Source organism: Myxocyprinus asiaticus, chromosome 29 (assembly GCF_019703515.2).
Source record: "Myxocyprinus asiaticus isolate MX2 ecotype Aquarium Trade chromosome 29, UBuf_Myxa_2, whole genome shotgun sequence".
NCBI lineage: Eukaryota > Metazoa > Chordata > Actinopteri > Cypriniformes > Catostomidae > Myxocyprinus > Myxocyprinus asiaticus.
The window spans coordinates 44598294-44617242 of NC_059372.1; the positions used below are offsets into that span (position 1 = coordinate 44598294).

Consider the following 18949-nt stretch of genomic DNA (forward strand, 5'->3'; position numbering starts at 1 on the left):
ATGTCAATCATTGCTATTTCAAGAGTGAATCCCGCATTTATATGCGGATGTAATTCCTGAAACTTTGCAGCGTGTACGTGGCCGTTGGTCCTCCTCTTAGCAGAACGAAAAGTTTTATACAAATTCTGAATGGATTATATATAGCATAGAAAGCGCACAATGCGTGCTCCCTTTATAATCACTAATAAGCTGTCACTCATCTTCATCACGATCTCTAGCACCCCCGTTGAACCAGGCCTATTGATAATGAAAAATGAGTAAGCCTAAATATTTCCAGTTTATGCAAGCAATACAAAAGCCTCCACTTGGAGTGGATAGATATAGTAGAAAGTGGATAGATATAGTAGAAAGATATATAACGAGAGAAAATTACCCCTCAAAAAAGTCAGTAAGAAGCTTTCTCTTCCCGACTGCAAGTGGAGGTTTATTATTCTCCATTTTTTAGCTAAAGTTAGATTCACCGGAGCGGCGCCAAGCAAGCAGTCATGTCAACGATGTCATGCGCTTAGCGGTCTTTAGATGTGGGGCGGGGCGTTTACATTTTAAAGAGACATGACAACTAGCCTATAAATAAACTTAATATAAATTATTGTAAATAATTAATTCACGAAATGTACCGTATCCACTGCATGAATTTAATCAGATTTGTCATTATTATTTTTATTAAAATATAAGTATCTTGAGGACCCCCCCAAGTCTATTTTTTACTTCTTATGGAGGGTCCCTAATGCCTTATGGGGGTCCCGGATCCCCCCAGCCCCCCCCTTCGAGCACTGCTTCTTACCCTCAACATGGGCCACTTCAGGAGAACCAGAAAGATGCTTGTCATGGATTAAAATAGAAGATAACTATTAATTATAAATTAAAGGAATAGTTTATGAAAATTCTGCCACTTTGTTGCTCCAAAACTGTTCTTTGATGTTGTTTCTTCTATGGAACACAAAGTAGATATTTTCTGTTTAAGTCTTATATGGCTTTTTTTTCCATATAATTAAAGTGAATAGTGACTACAGGCTTTCAAGCTTAAAAATGATGCTTGAAAAAAAAAAAAAAATACACACACTCCATAAAACCACAGTGAAAGTTGCTGATATGATTTGTGCACTATATTCCAAGTCTTCTGAAGACATTTGATCACTTTGTGTGATCAACAGACTGAAATGTAAGTGGTTATTAATTCTCAAATAAAATGATTAATGAGCTGAGTACACCCCTCCAAAAATAATATAGTGACTACAGGACATGTTGAAAATTAATAGCATCAAACCTTGTCCATTACTAAATGTCATGAGGTCAAACCTGCACTGTCAATCCTATCAGTTACCTTACTGTACATTTATGCTGTTTTTGTCCTTTTTGGAGCTTGATAGCCACAAGTCACTATTCATTTTCTTTATATGGGAAAAAGCTTTGTAAAGACTTTTTTCCTTTTGTGTTCCACGGAATAAAGAAAGTTATACAGGTTTGGAGAGACATTAGAGTAACCTAAATAATGACAGAATTTTCATCTTTGGGTGAACTATCCCTTTAAGAGTCAGTCCATGTTTGTTGATGTTTGGTGGTCTCTCTCTCTCTCTCTCTCTTCTCACAGGGCTCCATCACTAGCAGTCCTCCTCTGTGCCAGAGACCCCTGTCCGCTCAGGATCAGCCTCTTCCTGACAGACACAGCACTCCAAACACCTCCTCTCTCCTAGGGTCACTGTTCGGCAGCAGGCGGGACAGGCACCCTCCTCTTCCACCCCCCCACCCCAGTCAACCCACTCTCATCTGCCATACACTACACCCATTTAACCTGCACCACACCGCCCAGCCTCACGGCCACCACTCACAGCAATGTCACCCTCCACCCTACCAGCACCAGCCGCAGGCGCGCGGGCAACATGGGCCACCTCTCTTCAGACGTTCACACACACACAAGCACATGAGCAGCACAAACAAACACTGTGCCATCAGCACGCTGGTGTGAATGGACACATAATGGGCAAACTCATCAACACCCCAGCCAATGCCTAGCGAGGCGAGTTGAGCGACATATCCGTACAAACTATATCTGTCTGTTCATTTAGGACACTTTTAATATTTTGTTGATGGGTGAATCTCTCAAAAACAAATCCAGCTTATAATTAACCCCAATATCAAAAGAAAATTAAACAAATTATAATTAGCATAAAGAAAATCAAACCTATTTATATTGAGATTTTTGCACTTTGACATAATTTGTATGACAATTGAACACAATTAACCCCAAATTTCCATTAACATTACATGACAAATGTGTTGTTATTTTACTGTATCACAATGTAATACAATTATTTATTTAAATGAGTATGAATAAAAGGCAGCACAATACATACTGCCATACTGCAAACATATAATATGTAAAATATAAATAAAAATTAAATCTGTAAAATGTAAATAATATATCCATGTAACGATAATTATTGTATCAAATGGTGATTCTCTCAAAACCTGTCAAGATTTTTAAAAATGATTATTTGTATTGACAGGTTTCGTCAGTATCACCCCAAAATGCAAAAAATCTCAATGGTCTCAATTAAATATTTTCATAAATATGACAAATATAATTTGTTCTTTTTAAATGTTTTTATTTTGATCATGTTATTGACATGTTTTTTAAGATTCACCCCTACAGAGGTTATATTTATGAATATATATATATATAGTATGTTTGCTTGTGTTAGAACATTGTATTTTTGAGACTTACATTCACACTAGCAGAGAGTAGACATTCTAATGCTGTATTTATATTGGATGACAGATATATACAGTATGTTGTCTTAGCAATCATAAATTAATGTGCCAATGACCATTTTATATTAACTCATCAGTGTGTAGGACAGTAGTAACCCATTGTTAACGAAAAGCAATGTTATAGAATACTGTACAAATGTATTCATATATTTTTAAGAACAATATCTCAGTCAGTTTGAGTCAAGGTCATATGTAGAGAAGAGTGTTACTAGAAAATGTACGTTGTGATCTGATATGAGGGGATTTCAGAGCACAAACGCAGTGTCATGTGGCACTTTGACCTGCTAAAACACAGTAAAGATGTACAGAGTAAGGTCACAAGAAATATATCTATAAACCAGGAAAGTCTTGTGTGAGGGATGAAAGAAGATGTAAAATATAATTGCATGCCTTTAACTGGAGTTACAACTTTTTCTTGAAGTTTTCAATGAAAATGATGAACTCATTTGCATTTTTTATACTCTTTAGTCTTTTCCTTTGGAGTTATGCACAAGACTTCTGAGGGCAAGTGACTGAATTATTTTTCTATGTATTAAGGATTCTTTTGTTTCTTTATAAGTGCAATATGTTTGTCATGATGGTTAGAGCATCATTTTTATTATTCTTTCATCATAGTGGTGTTTGGACCAGTGTTTTTACATTGAAGTGATCGGCTAGGCTTTAACTGTGATCTGCTATTGTTGTTATTGGTGTTTATTTATTATTGGAAATAAACCAGTGTTACCATAGCAATAAAGTGCAATCATGTATAGAGTACTTTTTTTTTTAAAAAACACTTTTAATTTTGTCTTTCAATAACCAGGAGACCGTTTATTGTCTTTTCAGAGTTGCAGGTGAATATTCTGCCATATTATGCAAGTATGCGTATGTTTAGAGGGATGTATATCTATTATTAGACTTTGGTTGGTGAAATGTAGCAGATGAAAATGGTCTTTGTAAAAAGGAGTATAAGCTGAAAACTGAAAAACAATAGCATTCAATCAAGATCTTTTCAGTATGAAAGTTTCTTTGTTCAGAGCGCACATGCACCTCAAACCAAGGCATTAGGTCAAATGTTTTGTTCAACATATCATGGGTACAATATTCATTCTTATCTACTACATAAAACTAAAATGGACCCTGTTTACTTTGTACATATTCCTGGTCTTATTGTGCACGATTCATCAGTGAACATTATTTTAAAGAAATCTTCGTAATCTTCTTTCAAAATCACATTCATCAAGCCCTCTTATTTTTAACCCCTCTCCTCAAACCACCTGCCATAAAGAGAGCACTTTTCACTGTCCAATCAATCCCTCATGGATAAATGCCCTGCAATCATTTTTTTCTCCTTTAATTTTTCAGTTTCATTGATGTAAAATGGGTTTGAATGTTATTAAAAAAAAATGTAAATGCTCTTTTTCAACTATTTTTATTTTGCATAAAATGTTAATAGCTTAAGCAGATATATTGGTTTGACACTGATGATACCCCAACAATGCACTGAAGATTTAAATGCATCATCGTTCATGTTTTCTCACTGTGATCTGAGCAACACTCAACAGCCTGAAGTCTTTCTTTGTCTTGAAATCTCTCTTTGCGTGTTTCATCTTAGCTGTGTTACATGTGGTCGAGCTGTTGTTGTGCTTCTGCATTGCGTTGTGTGTTTCTACAGTGCTGCATGCACAATATTCCTCTCATGCATTTCAAAGATGAAATAAAACTTTTAATCAGCATCTAATTAAGTGGAGAGGTTTTGTACTGACACATCTGACCAGAAATAAATCTATTAGTGGAGCACGTGTGGAGATCATTGTGTATATAGTGTGTATAGTTAACCGACTGCATTATATGTTTAACTGAGTGTTGTGTGCATCTGTTTTAATGTGTATCACTGAAACGGACTGTCGAAATGTTTTGTCTGTGTGTTTGTCTCTTCACAGGCTGCTCTATCACTCTGTCAATGAAATGCTCAGAGAAATGAAAGAATTTTAGAGGGAATTCTTTTATTTTGACATTGTAGACAAGAGAATGCTTTTAACTGGTGGTTTTGTTTTGTTTGTAATGGTTATCTTAAAGTCAATGTACAGTCAATGTAAAACCTCAACCGTGTTGATGTTCAGAACACAAAATAAAATTAATATATGAAACATATGGCTGACTGATTCATTCTTTACATTAGAATATTGAAAATGACGTCATGATCACTAAATATAAACTGTCTGATCATCAGAACATTTTAGGATTTTAATTATGAAAAACAAACAGAAGCAACAACCATTTTAATTCATATTTCAGTCATACACACACAGTACGTCGCACCCTGCTGCGTATGGGGCTGTTAGCCGCAGACCGGTCAAAGTGCCCATGATGACCCCTGTCCAGGGTCGTTTCTAGGCATAGGTGAACTAGGAGGTCACCTAGGGTGCCACCTGCTGCGGGGGTTTGCCAAAGAGGAGGCCACTGCCACGCTCCCCAAACACCCCCTCACCCCCCCAGAATAGGGATCTTGCCTAGGGCACCAGAATGGTCTGAAAAGGCCCTGCCCTTGTCCATGAGAGCATCGAAGCTGGACCTTGGAGCAGTAGAGGGTTGCCTTGTCTGATGAGTCCCGTTTTCTTTTACATCATGTGGATTGCCATGTATGTGTGTGCCGTTTACCTGGGGAAGTGATGGCACCAGGATGCACTGTGGGAAGACAACAAGCTGGTGGAGGGAGTGTGATGCTCTGGGCAATGTTCTGCTGGGAAACTCTGGGTCCAGCCATTCATTTGACACATGCCACCTACCTAAACATCATTGCAGACCAGGTACACCCTTTCATGGCAATGGTATTACCTGAAGGCAGTGGTCTCTTTCAGTAGGATAATGGGCCCTGCCACACTGCATACATTGTTCAGGAATGGTTTGAGGAACATGATGAAGAGATCAATGTGTTGGCCTGGCCTCCAAATTCCCCAGATCTCAGTCCAACTGAGCATCTGTGGGATGTGCTGGACCAACAAGTCCGATCCATGGTAGCTCCACCTCACAACTTACAGGACTTGAAGGATCTGCTGCTAATGTCTTGGTGCCAGATACCACAGGATACCTTCAGGGGTCTTGTAGAGTCCATGCCTCGATGGGTCGGTGCTGTTTTGGTGGCACGCAGAGGACCAACAGCATATTAGGCAAGTGGTCATAATGTTTTGGCTCATCAGTGTATATGAATTATTACTTATAACTGCAACACAAACACTGACACACTTACTACAGTCCAGCTAAGGCAAAGCAAACGTTTGTTTTTATGTACTCTTTATGTGTTTGTCACCATATTTAAAAACTATTTAATCACCAGAGAGCAGACACTCTAGAGAAAGGTTTCTCTGAATGTGCACACCGGGGGCTTATTTTGTTTTTTCTGTCCAGACCAACTGTAGCACAACAGATATACATGCACACAGTTCTTGCTGTAAACTGAATATATATCATTTGCTTTCAGGAGAATTTTACTAGGGCTGATAATCTAATCTAGTGCTCACACACTCAAACTCATCATCACATGACCATCACCCCCCCCCCCCCCACACAGCTCTCATTGCTCAATACAAACCATCACACAGAGGACAAACACTACCTGCAACATGGAGTGATGCTTTACAGGACCAATAATTGCTAGATAAAAACAATTATTGATTTAGTCTACAGCCAGGAAAACTATTTGAAAACTATTTGAAATTTCCCATTTTGTAGATCACATGCTAAAAAGGTAAGTTTTACATGCATTATACATACACAAGTGTGTAGACTTATATGACATTTACATTTAGTCATTTAGCAGATGCTTTTATTCAAAGTGACTTACAAATGAGGAACATAGCAAGCAATTTGTCATACAAAAGTAAACAAAATATCTTCAGTATCGCACTGCCAAGTTCTCAGAGTAGCTAAGCTAGCGCAGAAAAAAGAGACAAAGGAAAGTTTTTTATTATTATTATAATTATCAGTAACTGCAGATAATGTGGATTGGTTAAGTGCTCATGGAACAGACATGTTTTCAGCCGGTTCTTGAATGTTGAGATGATTTCAGCAGATCGTGTGAAGGTCGGAAGTTCATTCCACCACTGAGGAACAGAGAAAGTGAACGATCGTGAAACAGACTTTGAGCCTCTTTGTGATGGGACCACCCCACATGTTTTTAGTTGCTCGTTCATAGACCGCAGAGTGAGTTGGAACATAGACCTGGAGAAGTGAATTGAAGTAAGAGGGTGCTGTTCCATTGGCTGTCCTGATAGCCTTGAATTTGATGCGGGCAGCTACAGGTACCCAGTGGAGTGAAATCAAGAGTGGGGTGACATGAGCCCTCTTTGGCTGATTGATGACTAGACATGTGGCTGTGTTCTGGACCATCTGCTGTGGCTTAATCCTGCTAGTTGGGAGGCCGGCCAACAGAGCATTACAGTAGTCCAGTTTTGAGATGACCAGAGCCTGGACCAGAAGCTGTGCAGCATATTCAGACAGGAAAGGTTTGATTTTTCTCTATATATTTATATATCTATCTGCAGAGCCGCAGAGCCATACGTCACAGCAGTTTCAGGACAGCAGCACCAGGTCAGCTGTCTCAGGCCAGAGGTTAGGGCGAAGCTAATGGAGCCACAGCGATGCTTGCGCTGCCTACAGTTTTGAAGCATAATTTCTTAAAATTGTTTGGTTTATTAGATTTAAAATGTGTTGTTTTCACATCGATTTCCATTTGATGACTATGTTAAACATTTAATGGTAACACTTTTCAATAAGGTTCCCTTTTTTAACATTTGTTAATGCAGTAGGTATCATGAATGAACAGTGAAAAATATTTTTAATTATTATTTATTAGTCTTGGTAATGTTAATGGATAAACACAATTGTTCTTTGTTAGTTCATAGTGCATGAACTAATGTTAACAAATGTTAAAATTAACATTAACCAAGATTTACAAATGCTGAACATTTATTGTTCATTAGCCCCATTCACACATGCAACCAGGTAAATTACAGGAAAATTGTTGTGTTGCCTTTAATTGTAAATGTACAAAATGTACCAAAAAGGAAATTTATAGGTAATGATACAACTTTGCATTAAGGAAAATTGCCAGAGCAAAATTTACCAGTATCTTCTGAAGGGTGGTGAACACACATAACCTCTAAACTAGAAATTGTAGGTCATTTTCTGGAAAAGGCTGTATGTGTAAAAGCAACTATTATTGTTATTCATGTTAACATGTTAACAGATGGAACCTTATTTTAAAGTGTTACCCACTTGACTATTTTATATGAGATAATATGATTTCCTTCATATTCATGATGTTACTAATAGTACATAAAAAAGGAACAAAGCATGGGTATTTAATGTCATTTATATTTAATAATATATAAAATAAAAAATAAACATTCAGCTTCAAAGCCTAGAAAAAATGTACACTGAACAATTAGAAAACGAATATTTTTTTTTTAATATTGATAACATAGATCTAAAATAATCATTTAAACAACTTGTAAACAACAGTAACATTTTAACAGAAACACTCAAACTTTATACAACAAATAGACAACTTAAAACTCATCAAAATAACAATTTACTCTTAGGCCCATCTTATCATGTAATTCCAGGAAACAAATCTCCATGTCATCATTGAAATGAAAATGAAATGTGAAGGACTCTCTGGAAAGTTCTGGTTCTTCAAAATGATTGAGGATGGCCCTTTCCTTGTTCTCTTCTTCCAATTGTAGGAAACAAGGCTGTTCAGCTTTGTCCCTGAACTGCTGTTTATTCCCATACAGCCATTTCAAAACTGTTTTGGGGTCTTAATTATTGGTAGCTCCTTCATTAGAGAAGAGTAAAGAATAATGCAATTATTGGTTTTAATATTTGCAGCAACACCTATATACAGTGTATATATATATATATATATATATATATAGAGAGAGAGAGAGAGAGAGAGAGAGAGAGAGAGAGAGAGAGAGAGAGAGAGAGTATGTATGTATGTATATATATGTACATGTCTATATTTGACATACCTCATTGCTGCTGGGAGTGCCTTGTTCTCCTCTTGGAAGTGACTCCTGAACAAAGGCTTCTGTCCTGAAACTTAAATGTTTTGGTTGGCTGACTGCTGGCGTGGGCACTGTTGCACTGGTGAATGATTGTGTGTTTCTGACCGCTGGCGTGGGCACTGGTGGTTGGTGATGTGTCTCTGACTGCTGGCGTGGGCACTGTTGCACTGGTGATTGATTGTGTGTCTCTGACCGCTGGCGTTGGCACTGGTGGTTGGTGATGTGTCTCTGACTGCTGGCGTGGGCACTGTTGCACTGGTGATTGATTGTGTGTCTCTGACCACTGGCGTGGGCACTGGTAGTTGGTGATGTGTCTCTGACCGCTGGCGTGGGCACTGGTAGTTGGTGATGTGTCTCTGACTGCTGGCGTGGGCACTGTTGCACTGGTGATTGATTGTGTGTCTCTGACCACTGGCGTGGGCACTGGTAGTTGGTGATGTGTCTCTGACCGCTGGCGTGGGCACTGTTGCACTGGTGATTGATTGTGTTTCTCTGACCGCTGGCGTTGGCACTGGTGGTTGGTGATGTGTCTCTGACTGCTGGGATTGTCACTGTTGCAACTGCAACTGTTGTTGTTGCTGCAACAGGTTTTGCATTGCTGCAACTGAGGTAATTTTTGACCTCTCCCAATCGTAATATGTCTCTACAAGGGGAAAAAAAATGCACCACACGCACTGCTCAATTTCGGGAATTTTGACCAATGCAACAAAATACTTACAGTGCTCAAGAGTATTAGTAAGCTACCACAAACTCACAAACCATAGGCCTAAATAAAACATTTAAAAAACTAAACAAAAGGGAACAACCCATTTATATTCAGAAATATAATTTAAAAAAATTAAATAAAACAGTCTGAAGGATAACCAAAATATCCCCAGAGCATTCATGTAACTGTGCATGACAAATTTAAGCTTTAATAAGAATAACAATAAACACACATACAGATTCAGTAGTAAGCAGATCAAAACTAAGAATTAATATATAGATTCCTTGTTCACCAAATAATGATAGATTTAATAAGATATTATAAAGAAAACAACTCACAACTTGTGTTCTCTGCCATGAATGTTGTGTTGTCACTGCGAGAAGGGAATACCTGCAGGCATTGCTCCAGAAATGGGCGTGAGCTCCAAATCGCCACTGAAGATACAGGGAGCCCCTAACCTAACCCTTTCCCAAACCATGAGTGGAAGTGATGCTCCCTTTTGGAGTAACCCCGCCCCATTTTGGAGATTCCACCCCCATTTGGAGGTCTGCTGGCCTGGCGCTGCTGGCCTGAAACTGCTGTGATGTATGGCTCTGTGGCTCTGCAGATGGAAACGATTGGATTTTCCTGATTTTGTAAAGTGCAAACCTGCAAGATTGTGCGGTTTATGCACTGTGGGCAGAGAAGTTAAGCTGGTCATCAACCATCACTCCCAGGTTCCGGGCTGTATTGGTCGGTGATAGACAGTGTATTTGAACCAAGATGAATAGTGAGGTTGTGTTCAACAGACAGGTTGGCTGGGAACACGAGGAATTCTGTCTTGGCAAGGTTGAGCTGAAGGTAGTGTTCCTTCATTCAGGCCAAGATCTCCAAGAGGCAGACAGAGATACGAGCTATGATGGTGGGGTCTCCAGCTGGAAAGACAGGTAGAGCTGCATATCATTTGCATAGCAGTGATAGGAAAAGCCATGTGCCTTAATGATCGGTCCGAGTGATGTAGAGTTGATTGAGAATAGGAGGGGTCCAAGCACTGATCCCTGCGGAAAACCAGTGGTTAGCTGGTATGACTTGGACACCTCTCCTCTCCAGAAGACCTTGAAGGATCTGCTTGTGAGCTACGACTCAAACCATCCAAGTGCAGTTCCTGTGATGCCCAGGTCAGAGAGGGTGAACAGGAGTATGTGGTGGTTTACCGTGTCAAAAGCAGCAGACAAGTCGCAGGGTTTCAGCTACTGACAAAGAGGGCAGTAGCTGAAACATTAATTTTTCATCATTTTCCAGGAATATTCCGATTTCAATACATGTTAAGCTCAATTAACAACATTTGTGGCATAATTATCATAAAAAATTATTTCAACTCGGCCCTCAATATATAAGAAAAACATTGCAGTAAACGCACTTACAATGAAAGTGAATGGGGTCAGTCGAAAAACATTAAAATTCACATTGTTTCAAAAGTATAGTCATAAAACTTAAACATTATATGTGTTAACATGATTTTAGCGTGATAAAACCACTTACTAATAACTTTACACTGATAAGGTTAAGCAATATTTTCAGACTAAATCATATTAACACGTATAATGTTTACGTCTATACACTTTTGAAACAGTGTGTATTTACATTTTTCTGGACTGACCCCATTCACTTCCACTGTAAGTGCCTTACTTGAAACATGATTTTTGCTGCTTCTTTTTTTTTTTTTAATACAGAACGGACCAGTCTAAATTATATTTTCTGGAAATAAACATTATGCCACAAATGCTGGAATTATAATATACATTGTATTTTTATTGTGTGCACTTGTTTACCTAACAGCAAAACATGATAATCTTGAAAATTTAGTTGTTATGATATGAATTCACAAAAATTATTCTCATTTAAGTGTTAGGGTTAGGTTTAGGGGTTAGGGTTATGGTTATGGTTAGGGTTACTGCTGAAGAAAACACAAATTTGTATAATTAGACTTTCTCCCCTATTCTGTATGTATAGTAGCCCCCAAAAAAGCATTCAGACACTTTGTAGTTGTCTAAATTTAGTGGAACATGTTCATAGTTGATAGTTACTCAGTGAGCAAAGACACTGACTATCACCCCTGGAGTCATGAGTTCGAATCCAGGGTGTGGTTAGTGACTCCAGCCAGGTCTTCCAAGCAACCAAATTGGCCTGGATGCTAGGGTGGGTAGAGTCATGTTGGGTTAACCTCCTAGTGGTCACTATAATATGTGGTTCTCACTCTCAGTGGGGCGTGTGGTGAGTTGTGCGTGGATGCCGCGGAGAATAGCATAAAGCCTCCACATGCGCTAGGTCTCCACAGTAACACGCTCAACAAGCCACGTGATAAGATGCACGGATTGACGGTCTCAGACACGGAGGCAACTGAGATTCGTCCTCTGCCACCTGGATTGAGGCAAGTCACTATTCCACCATAAGGACTTAGAGCGCATTGGGAACTGGGCATTCCAAACTGGGGAGAAAAAAAAAGAAAAAAAAAAAGTATGATGAACTACAACTGTGGTTACTCTGTTGGGACACCTATGTGAACTTAAGCTCTTTAGCTTGAGCATCACTTGTTAGCAAATAAAACTTACTTTGATATTCTGCTATATGGTCACATTAAAGTGTCCAAATACTGAGGCCACTGTACTGTATGTACACACTGACATATTTGATGAAGAAAGTCAGAAAAGCATTACATAAGGTGTCTCTTTCATGTTTTTGGCCAATGATTTAGTCACTGTTTACAGTTCTGTATGTTGCCATGACTGGTTTCTGGTTTTAGCTTGGGTTTTGAACAAAATTGTTCTGACCTTTGGCAGAATCCAGTATGCTCAAGGGCATAGCAGTAATGGGGGATGAGGGGGAAACGTCCCCCCCACTCTTTAAAAAGGTGATTTTTGCCCCCCTGCACTTTTTCAAGCTAAACTCATACTGTGTCCAAGTGGTGGATTTGTACACAGTATTTTTTGCATTTCGTTACTTTGGGCTGATTGAGTGACCATCCAGCCAATCACAGGTGAGTTTCATGAGCCAAAACAACCCTTATGTAATAGGTCGTCAGTCAGACTGTCTAATCAATGTGTCTCCGTTCATTTCTACAAAGTTGCTTTCAACAATGATCATTTATCCATGTTTTTTATGAGCATTGATGTTGATCTAAATTAATAATCTAGAGATGAGGAACACACAAATGAGAGTTATTTATCGGCATATCATTCTTGATTGGCAGCATTACGTGAAATGCACTGTAGAAAAAAACAAAGGACAATCCTTCTTTTAAACACATTGTAAGTGGAGTTTATATCAGCACACAAGTCTTCATTAAGTTATGCTTTTTACATTATGTTTGTGAGGTAATAGTTTAATCGGTTGTTTTTGCCAATTTAAGCAGATTACTAGATCTGGGTTAAATATGTAAAGCTATTTTTAAGATCAGCTCCTTTTATTTACCTCAGTGTTGGTGTGCAGTCGACAAACTGTTGGAAAAAAGATAGATCTGCTTCTTAGAACACAGGCATTTTACTGAAGTGAAAAGATATGTAGACATGCTTTTTCTACATGAAAACATAGGGACGTTATTGAAACTCATAATTATTATAAGACTATTATTGTTGTCTTTTGATAAGTCATACTCAGCAGCTCACAAACTGTAGGGAAATGATAGATTTACTTTGTTCTTATAATGCTTAAAAGCTCTACTAAAGTCTCTTTGTAGGTCTTTAGATCGTTGATTCAGTGACTAACTCATTTCACACAAGACCTTCTGGCATCAGCAGAAATGGTCACTGAATCATTAAATGGATCTGAATGGATTTTGGTGAACGTAGTCAAAACACTTGAGCCACTTGGATACATTTAAATCCCACAATGCACAAGCACAGAGTAAAAAATGTAATTGTGCACATGCACAATTGTCGTTATTGTAATTGATTAAATCATTTATTTATGACCAGCTTGTGCTCAGTCTTTTATTGTTATGTGTAAAACAGAAGCAAGTGCTCCACAAGATGCCCATTATTTTTCCAGCTAATTATGCAATACTTGAATCTTTTAAATACTACAAATATTAAAAGTAAGTAATATGTATATATTAATATAATATATCATACTTCTATATTAATATATACTGTAATATATTAATGCTGCACTGTAAGTGTTGGGTCTGTGTGAGCCACCTCCTGACAGCTGTGTCCCTCCATACTTTTAAAATGACTGCTACACACCTGAGTATGCTATATTGACATTGACAAGAGCCTCTGTATTACTGTCAACAAAACACTCCCACAGTGTTTATGAGGTGTTTTTCCATGAGTGCTTCTCAGTGCCAAACTTTCCAGCGCTGGACATGTCCAGAATGTTCCGTCTACAGGGTGAGTCCACTCAAAACTCTGGTGGATGACACCGATGAATGGAAAACTTTCTCACTGACGGCCATTTCATGTGTTTGTACAATAAATCATCTGTTGTTTGTGAGATGGCAACTGTCTGTCAATACATTTTTAAAACACTTTTAATTTCGTGAATGACAGAGAATATTTTGCTCCAAAGAGTATGTTCATTTGAATGTAACCTGTACAATATCAGGTTTTAATTGAAAATACCAAGTTAAGCTCTATGGACAACAGCTTTTGATTACCACAGAAAAACATTTTGACTCAAAAATGGTGTTTATAGTATGCACTTACAATGGAAGTCTACGGGGAAAGTCAATGCACTGGAATAGACATTAATATACACAACGTTTTAAAATTATATTCACAACAAGACATCATAAAAATGGCATTGTCTGTGTACAGTTATCCAATATTTCAATTCCTATTATGATCATGTAAAGTCAGTAAACCTAGTAACTTTGGTATGATATGTGCAAGGACACCAGAAAAGGACTATTTACATCGGGACAGTTTGTCCACATAGAGCAGTAGTCTCTTCACAACAAAGATAGTTTTAGATAACTTTACAGCTAAAATAAAAAAAATTTGTGAGAAAGAATAAATATTAGTTCTAAGTTAATGCTAGCACTTTGTTATTAACAGTTTTTATTGATTCCATACATAAATCATACAAACATAACATAAAATACGGAATCAATTATATACATTAAACCCCTCCCCCCGAACATTACACCACACCCCCCACCCAACACAAACACGCACTACAGTGGTCACCAACAATTAGAACATAAAAAATAAATAAATAAATAAACATAACAAAAAAGATATACTTTCAAACAACATGATCTATTCTAGAATAAATGTTAACACTTTAACAAAAATACAAGCTTTTCATTGCTTTTAAAAGGGTCATGAACTGCTCTATTTTGTATAGTTTTATAACCTTCCCTGAGGTCCATTGTTACATGTTAGTAACTTTTTTAGCATTAAAACAATCATAAATTAGTAATATATGATTATTTTCCACTCTGTCTCTGGCCCTCTGTCTGAAATGCTCAGTTTTGGCATAAGCGCCTCCTTAAAACTTCAACATAAATGCCCACTGATATGACTGGCTAACATAGTGCAGTCCCTCAAATTCAGCCGTTATTTAAACTCAATCAGAAGAGAATGAACAAGCTCCACAATGTAACAGGGGTTACACATAATGCACACACAACACATTGCATCTGAATATATTAAACTGTTCATCTCAAGCACAACTGTTAACACTCACACACTGTCTACACCGGACGTGAGAGTCACATCAAAAGCAATTGAACCCATTATAATCAATGATGCTGTCTACCATGGAAGCATCCGTTGCGGCGCGTCACATTGCGCCGACAGTAAACAGATGTCCAGTTCCATTTTGCGCTGCATATGCTGGCACTATTACTGCCAACAACACAAATAAATGGTTTAGAAAGTTCACGTCGATGGGCCCGGTGTAGACAGCCTCAACGTATGCACTCGGTGTAAACAGTGTGTCAGCTCCATAAACTATCAAACAGTCATGATTTTTGAAATATTCATGAATGGAACTATTTACATACTCATTGGCTCCATGTGTTTTTAACTGCCCCATCCTTCAATCACAGAATCGTTTTATGACTGGTTCATAGCAATCCACACTGATAGCCGAAAAAACATGCAATCCACACTGAAATATGGTGAAGACACATTCACATCCAGTTTCCAGTATCATCCTGCACTGAAATGCACATTGCCAGAAACGCATCTAAACAGTCAAAGATGTCCCACATGTTTTCATACACCAACAATTAAAAATACTGCAGATGAGCGAACGAACATGTCCAAGATGCATTTGTACTCGAAATAGCAAGAGGCAGCAGCAGATTGACAAGGAATAGATTATCCTCTTCAGAGTTGTAACTTGACACTGCATCTTTTAAAAGTGGGCCAAGATATGCATCAAGCGGTCTGTCTGTGCATGTTTAAATACAAAAATAATTGAAAATAGTCCAGATGGGTCCCTTTTGGTGTTCAGGAATAGTTAGGCCACAGTAGACCTTGTTTGTCCTTCTCTCTCAGTTTAGGAAATGAAGCACTAGTGGTGCGTTGATGTAAAAGTAGGCGTTAATGTTTTTGAGCTGTAGAGGCGGTCATGAATTAACGAGCCCCCAAATGACATAGGGAAGTCGCAGAAGTAGAGAATGAGGCATTTTTGCAGCTTGGTTTCAATAAATTATTTTATTGCATTGGGGATTAAGGGTGTGTTCACACTTGTAGTTTGGTTCTCTTGGTCTGGACCAAAAAAAAAAAATGATACATTTAGTCCTGGCTCGGTTAGCGTTCACACTGGCATTTTTAACACCGAACCTAAAGATACAAAACAAAAGACATAAGGATAAGGTCACAACCTGACTGAACAGCTTTTATGATGTATATTTTGTGACAGAACTTGCCGAACATCCAAAACAATGCTGGCTGCTGGGCTAAATGTGCTCGTTGGACCCACTTTCCCTTAACCTATCACTGAACATTTTGAACACTTGAGCATATTTGTGCGTTTTTTCCAGTATACTGGAAATATGCTCGTCGGACCAAATGTTAATAAGGAACTTTACCTCCTCATTGCTCCATGTTTGCCCTCTGCTCATTTTGTTTAGCATACACCGCTCTTACCGCTCTTTCTAAGTTATTAAATCATGTGATTTTTAGGGTTGCATCTTGTGACATCACATCCTGTTATTGGTCCGTTTAGACGTCTTTGGTTCATGTTGCATTCATATATGAGTCGAACCGCACCAGAGCTCGTTTGGAAGCAGACCGAGACCCACTATTCAGGGGGTCTCAGTCCACTTGTTTGGTGTGCACCAAGGTTCGGATGGCAGCGTTCACACTTGTTCAAATGAACCGCACTAACAGAGCAATCGCACCAGAGTTCGTTTTAATCTAACCAAACCTGCCAAGTATGAACACAAACTAAGTTTTGAGTCCAGAAATTTACAGTATGTTTTCATAGTAGAAAGGCCTCTTATATGTCAAAATATCAAGGAAAATTTTATTCCTCATGACATGACCCGTTTATACCCTCCAATACACTTGCTTCATAGACTTTTATTGTAAGTACATTTCTGTAAACATGGTTTGTTACAAATGGAGGGACCAATCCAAATTATTTTCTGTAGTAATCAACAGCATGTCACAAATGCTGCAGATACAGCTCGACTTCTCCCAATCCAGAAACTTGGAACATTCCTTTAAAATCTGATTCCAGGGCTTAAGCATATTTAATTATGACCTTACACATTTCACATTTTTAAATGCTTCCATCTAAGAGTCATAATGGTTTGACTCTTCATGAACAGACATGCATTCATAATGCCTTAATGTCACAATTTCGACTTTATATCTTGCAATTTTCTGCAACTGTGAGAAATAAATTCACAATTGTGAGATATAAAGTCATAATTACCTTTATTATTTTTTATTCTGTGGTGAGATCTGGCTTCTATAGGTTATGTGACCTTTTTCTGGTCAAGCATTTATTATCACTTCTGCTGGAACCATTAGGGGCCACTGTGAGTACATTTATCTGGCTTCTTTTGAAGATATATCTAACTTTGCTGAAATATCTGTGGTTTCTTCAGAACAGGATGCTGTTTGGTCCAGGGTTGACTGCCCTTTTCCTATGTGGATTGTTTGCATACACCAGCTGCGACTCCTGCAGGTGCGTGACTTTACCATTTAAAGGCGTGAGGGTGGACTGTAACTCGCAGGGTTTGAGAACTGTCCCTCAACTTCCTACAAACATCACAGAGCTGCTGCTGCAACACAACCTGCTGACCAGCATCACTCCAGGACACTTTGACACGCTCCACAACCTGCGGCTACTTGACTTATCTGGCAATCCTTTCCACTGTGACTGCAGTATCCAGTACTTAACACACTGGCTGAAGAGAAATAAAGCGATTTCTGTGATGCCCGTGTGTGCCAGTCCTGCAGAACTCGCTCATAGGTCCATTGATGGCCTCAGTGATGCTGATTTCTTCTCCTGTGTGTCTGATAACTGCTCTGGATGGATGTATAACACTGTGTTATGTTTCATGCTTTGTTTCCTCGTTGGTTTGCTGCTGTGGTGCCTGAAACTAGCCAGAAACTCGATGTTTACTCTGGGAATTGATGAGAGACACTCTGGATTTGAAGCTGAATCGCTTCGGTCTCTCAAACCCAAACACAGAGTGAAGGCCAGACGCAGTATTGTGTCATTGATGACAGGAAGTGATGACATAGACAAACCTTTATTAAACATGGACATTCTGCCTCAGATACTGGACGTCCTGCACAAGCAACACAACATCAAGATTAAAGTACCATAAAGGACTGAACCACATTCTGGGCTTGCTTTCATCATCTGTGTCTAAATCATATACTTTATCAAAATTTGGCCTTATTTCAATTATGTAAATGTCATGTAAATGCATTTACCTGATTGCCATAACCAGATTAATCCAGTAGTTTCTAGAAATCTGAATAAGGTTCTGAATAAGCTCACATGTGCCTGTATAAATCAGAGTTTTGGTGACAACACCTTATTCAGAATTTCTGCTGTAACTGAATATTCATTTATATATGTGCATGTCCAAACAAATGGGTCATTCTGTGTGATATTAGCTATAGACAGCTGTGAAAATTCTAGCTGTTTAAGAAACATATTAGAGGAGATATAATATTTTTCAAACATTAAAAGAAACATCATGGCCTACATTTGCAAGAGGCTCAAGATCTACATTTTGAAATTCATCATGTTGTTAAGGACATGAATGAGAATTAATGAGTGGATTATATCAGTGATTCCCAACCAGGGGTATGCATCAAAAGGGTGTAAGCGAAAATAATTGGATTTTGCTTTGTCTAACCAATAAATCAAAATGTATGACTTGAAATAAAAATAATAACGGGGATTAGGACTGGATCGATTTTTTGATTACATTTACAGTTATTCATTTGGCAGACACTTT

At 38.3% G+C, this 18949-nt stretch overlaps 3 protein-coding genes across 10 annotated transcripts in view; 2 read left to right on the top strand and 1 right to left on the bottom strand.

Annotated features, from left to right (window-relative positions):
- LOC127419672 (IQ motif and SEC7 domain-containing protein 1-like) overlaps nt 1–4905 on the top strand; it is a 184032-nt gene extending 179127 nt beyond the window's left edge. For all 5 annotated transcript variants that reach the window (XM_051661247.1, XM_051661250.1, XM_051661248.1 and 2 more), the window contains one exon: nt 1592–4905. In XM_051661247.1, coding sequence (XP_051517207.1) covers nt 1592–1605 — 14 coding nt within the window. In that variant the 3' untranslated portion in view covers nt 1606–4905. The remainder of the gene's footprint in view (nt 1–1591) is intronic.
- A 1427-nt stretch (nt 4906–6332) lies between these two features.
- On the top strand, nt 6333–18695 carry gp9 (glycoprotein IX (platelet)). 4 transcript variants are annotated; one of them, XM_051661260.1, is made up of 3 exons: nt 6333–6499; nt 7047–7256; nt 17579–18695. In XM_051661260.1, the coding sequence occupies exon 3, from the start codon at nt 17585–17587 to the stop codon at nt 18305–18307; it is 723 nt and encodes a 240-aa protein (XP_051517220.1). In that variant the 5' UTR covers nt 6333–6499; nt 7047–7256; nt 17579–17584; the 3' UTR covers nt 18308–18695. The 4 variants fall into 4 exon arrangements, with proteins under 4 accessions (XP_051517220.1, XP_051517219.1, XP_051517221.1 ...); XM_051661259.1 differs by lacking the exon at nt 7047–7256; XM_051661261.1 differs by lacking the exon at nt 6333–6499 and having other exon boundaries at nt 7041–7256.
- LOC127419662 (uncharacterized) lies at nt 7299–9928 on the bottom strand. Its single transcript, XM_051661230.1, has 3 exons — nt 9919–9928; nt 8787–9496; nt 7299–8590 (listed from the first exon to the last, which is right to left on the bottom strand). Exons 1-3 carry the CDS (start codon nt 9926–9928, stop codon nt 8555–8557), a joined length of 756 nt encoding a protein of 251 aa, XP_051517190.1. The 3' UTR covers nt 7299–8554.
- Nucleotides 18696–18949: the final 254 nt, after the last annotated feature.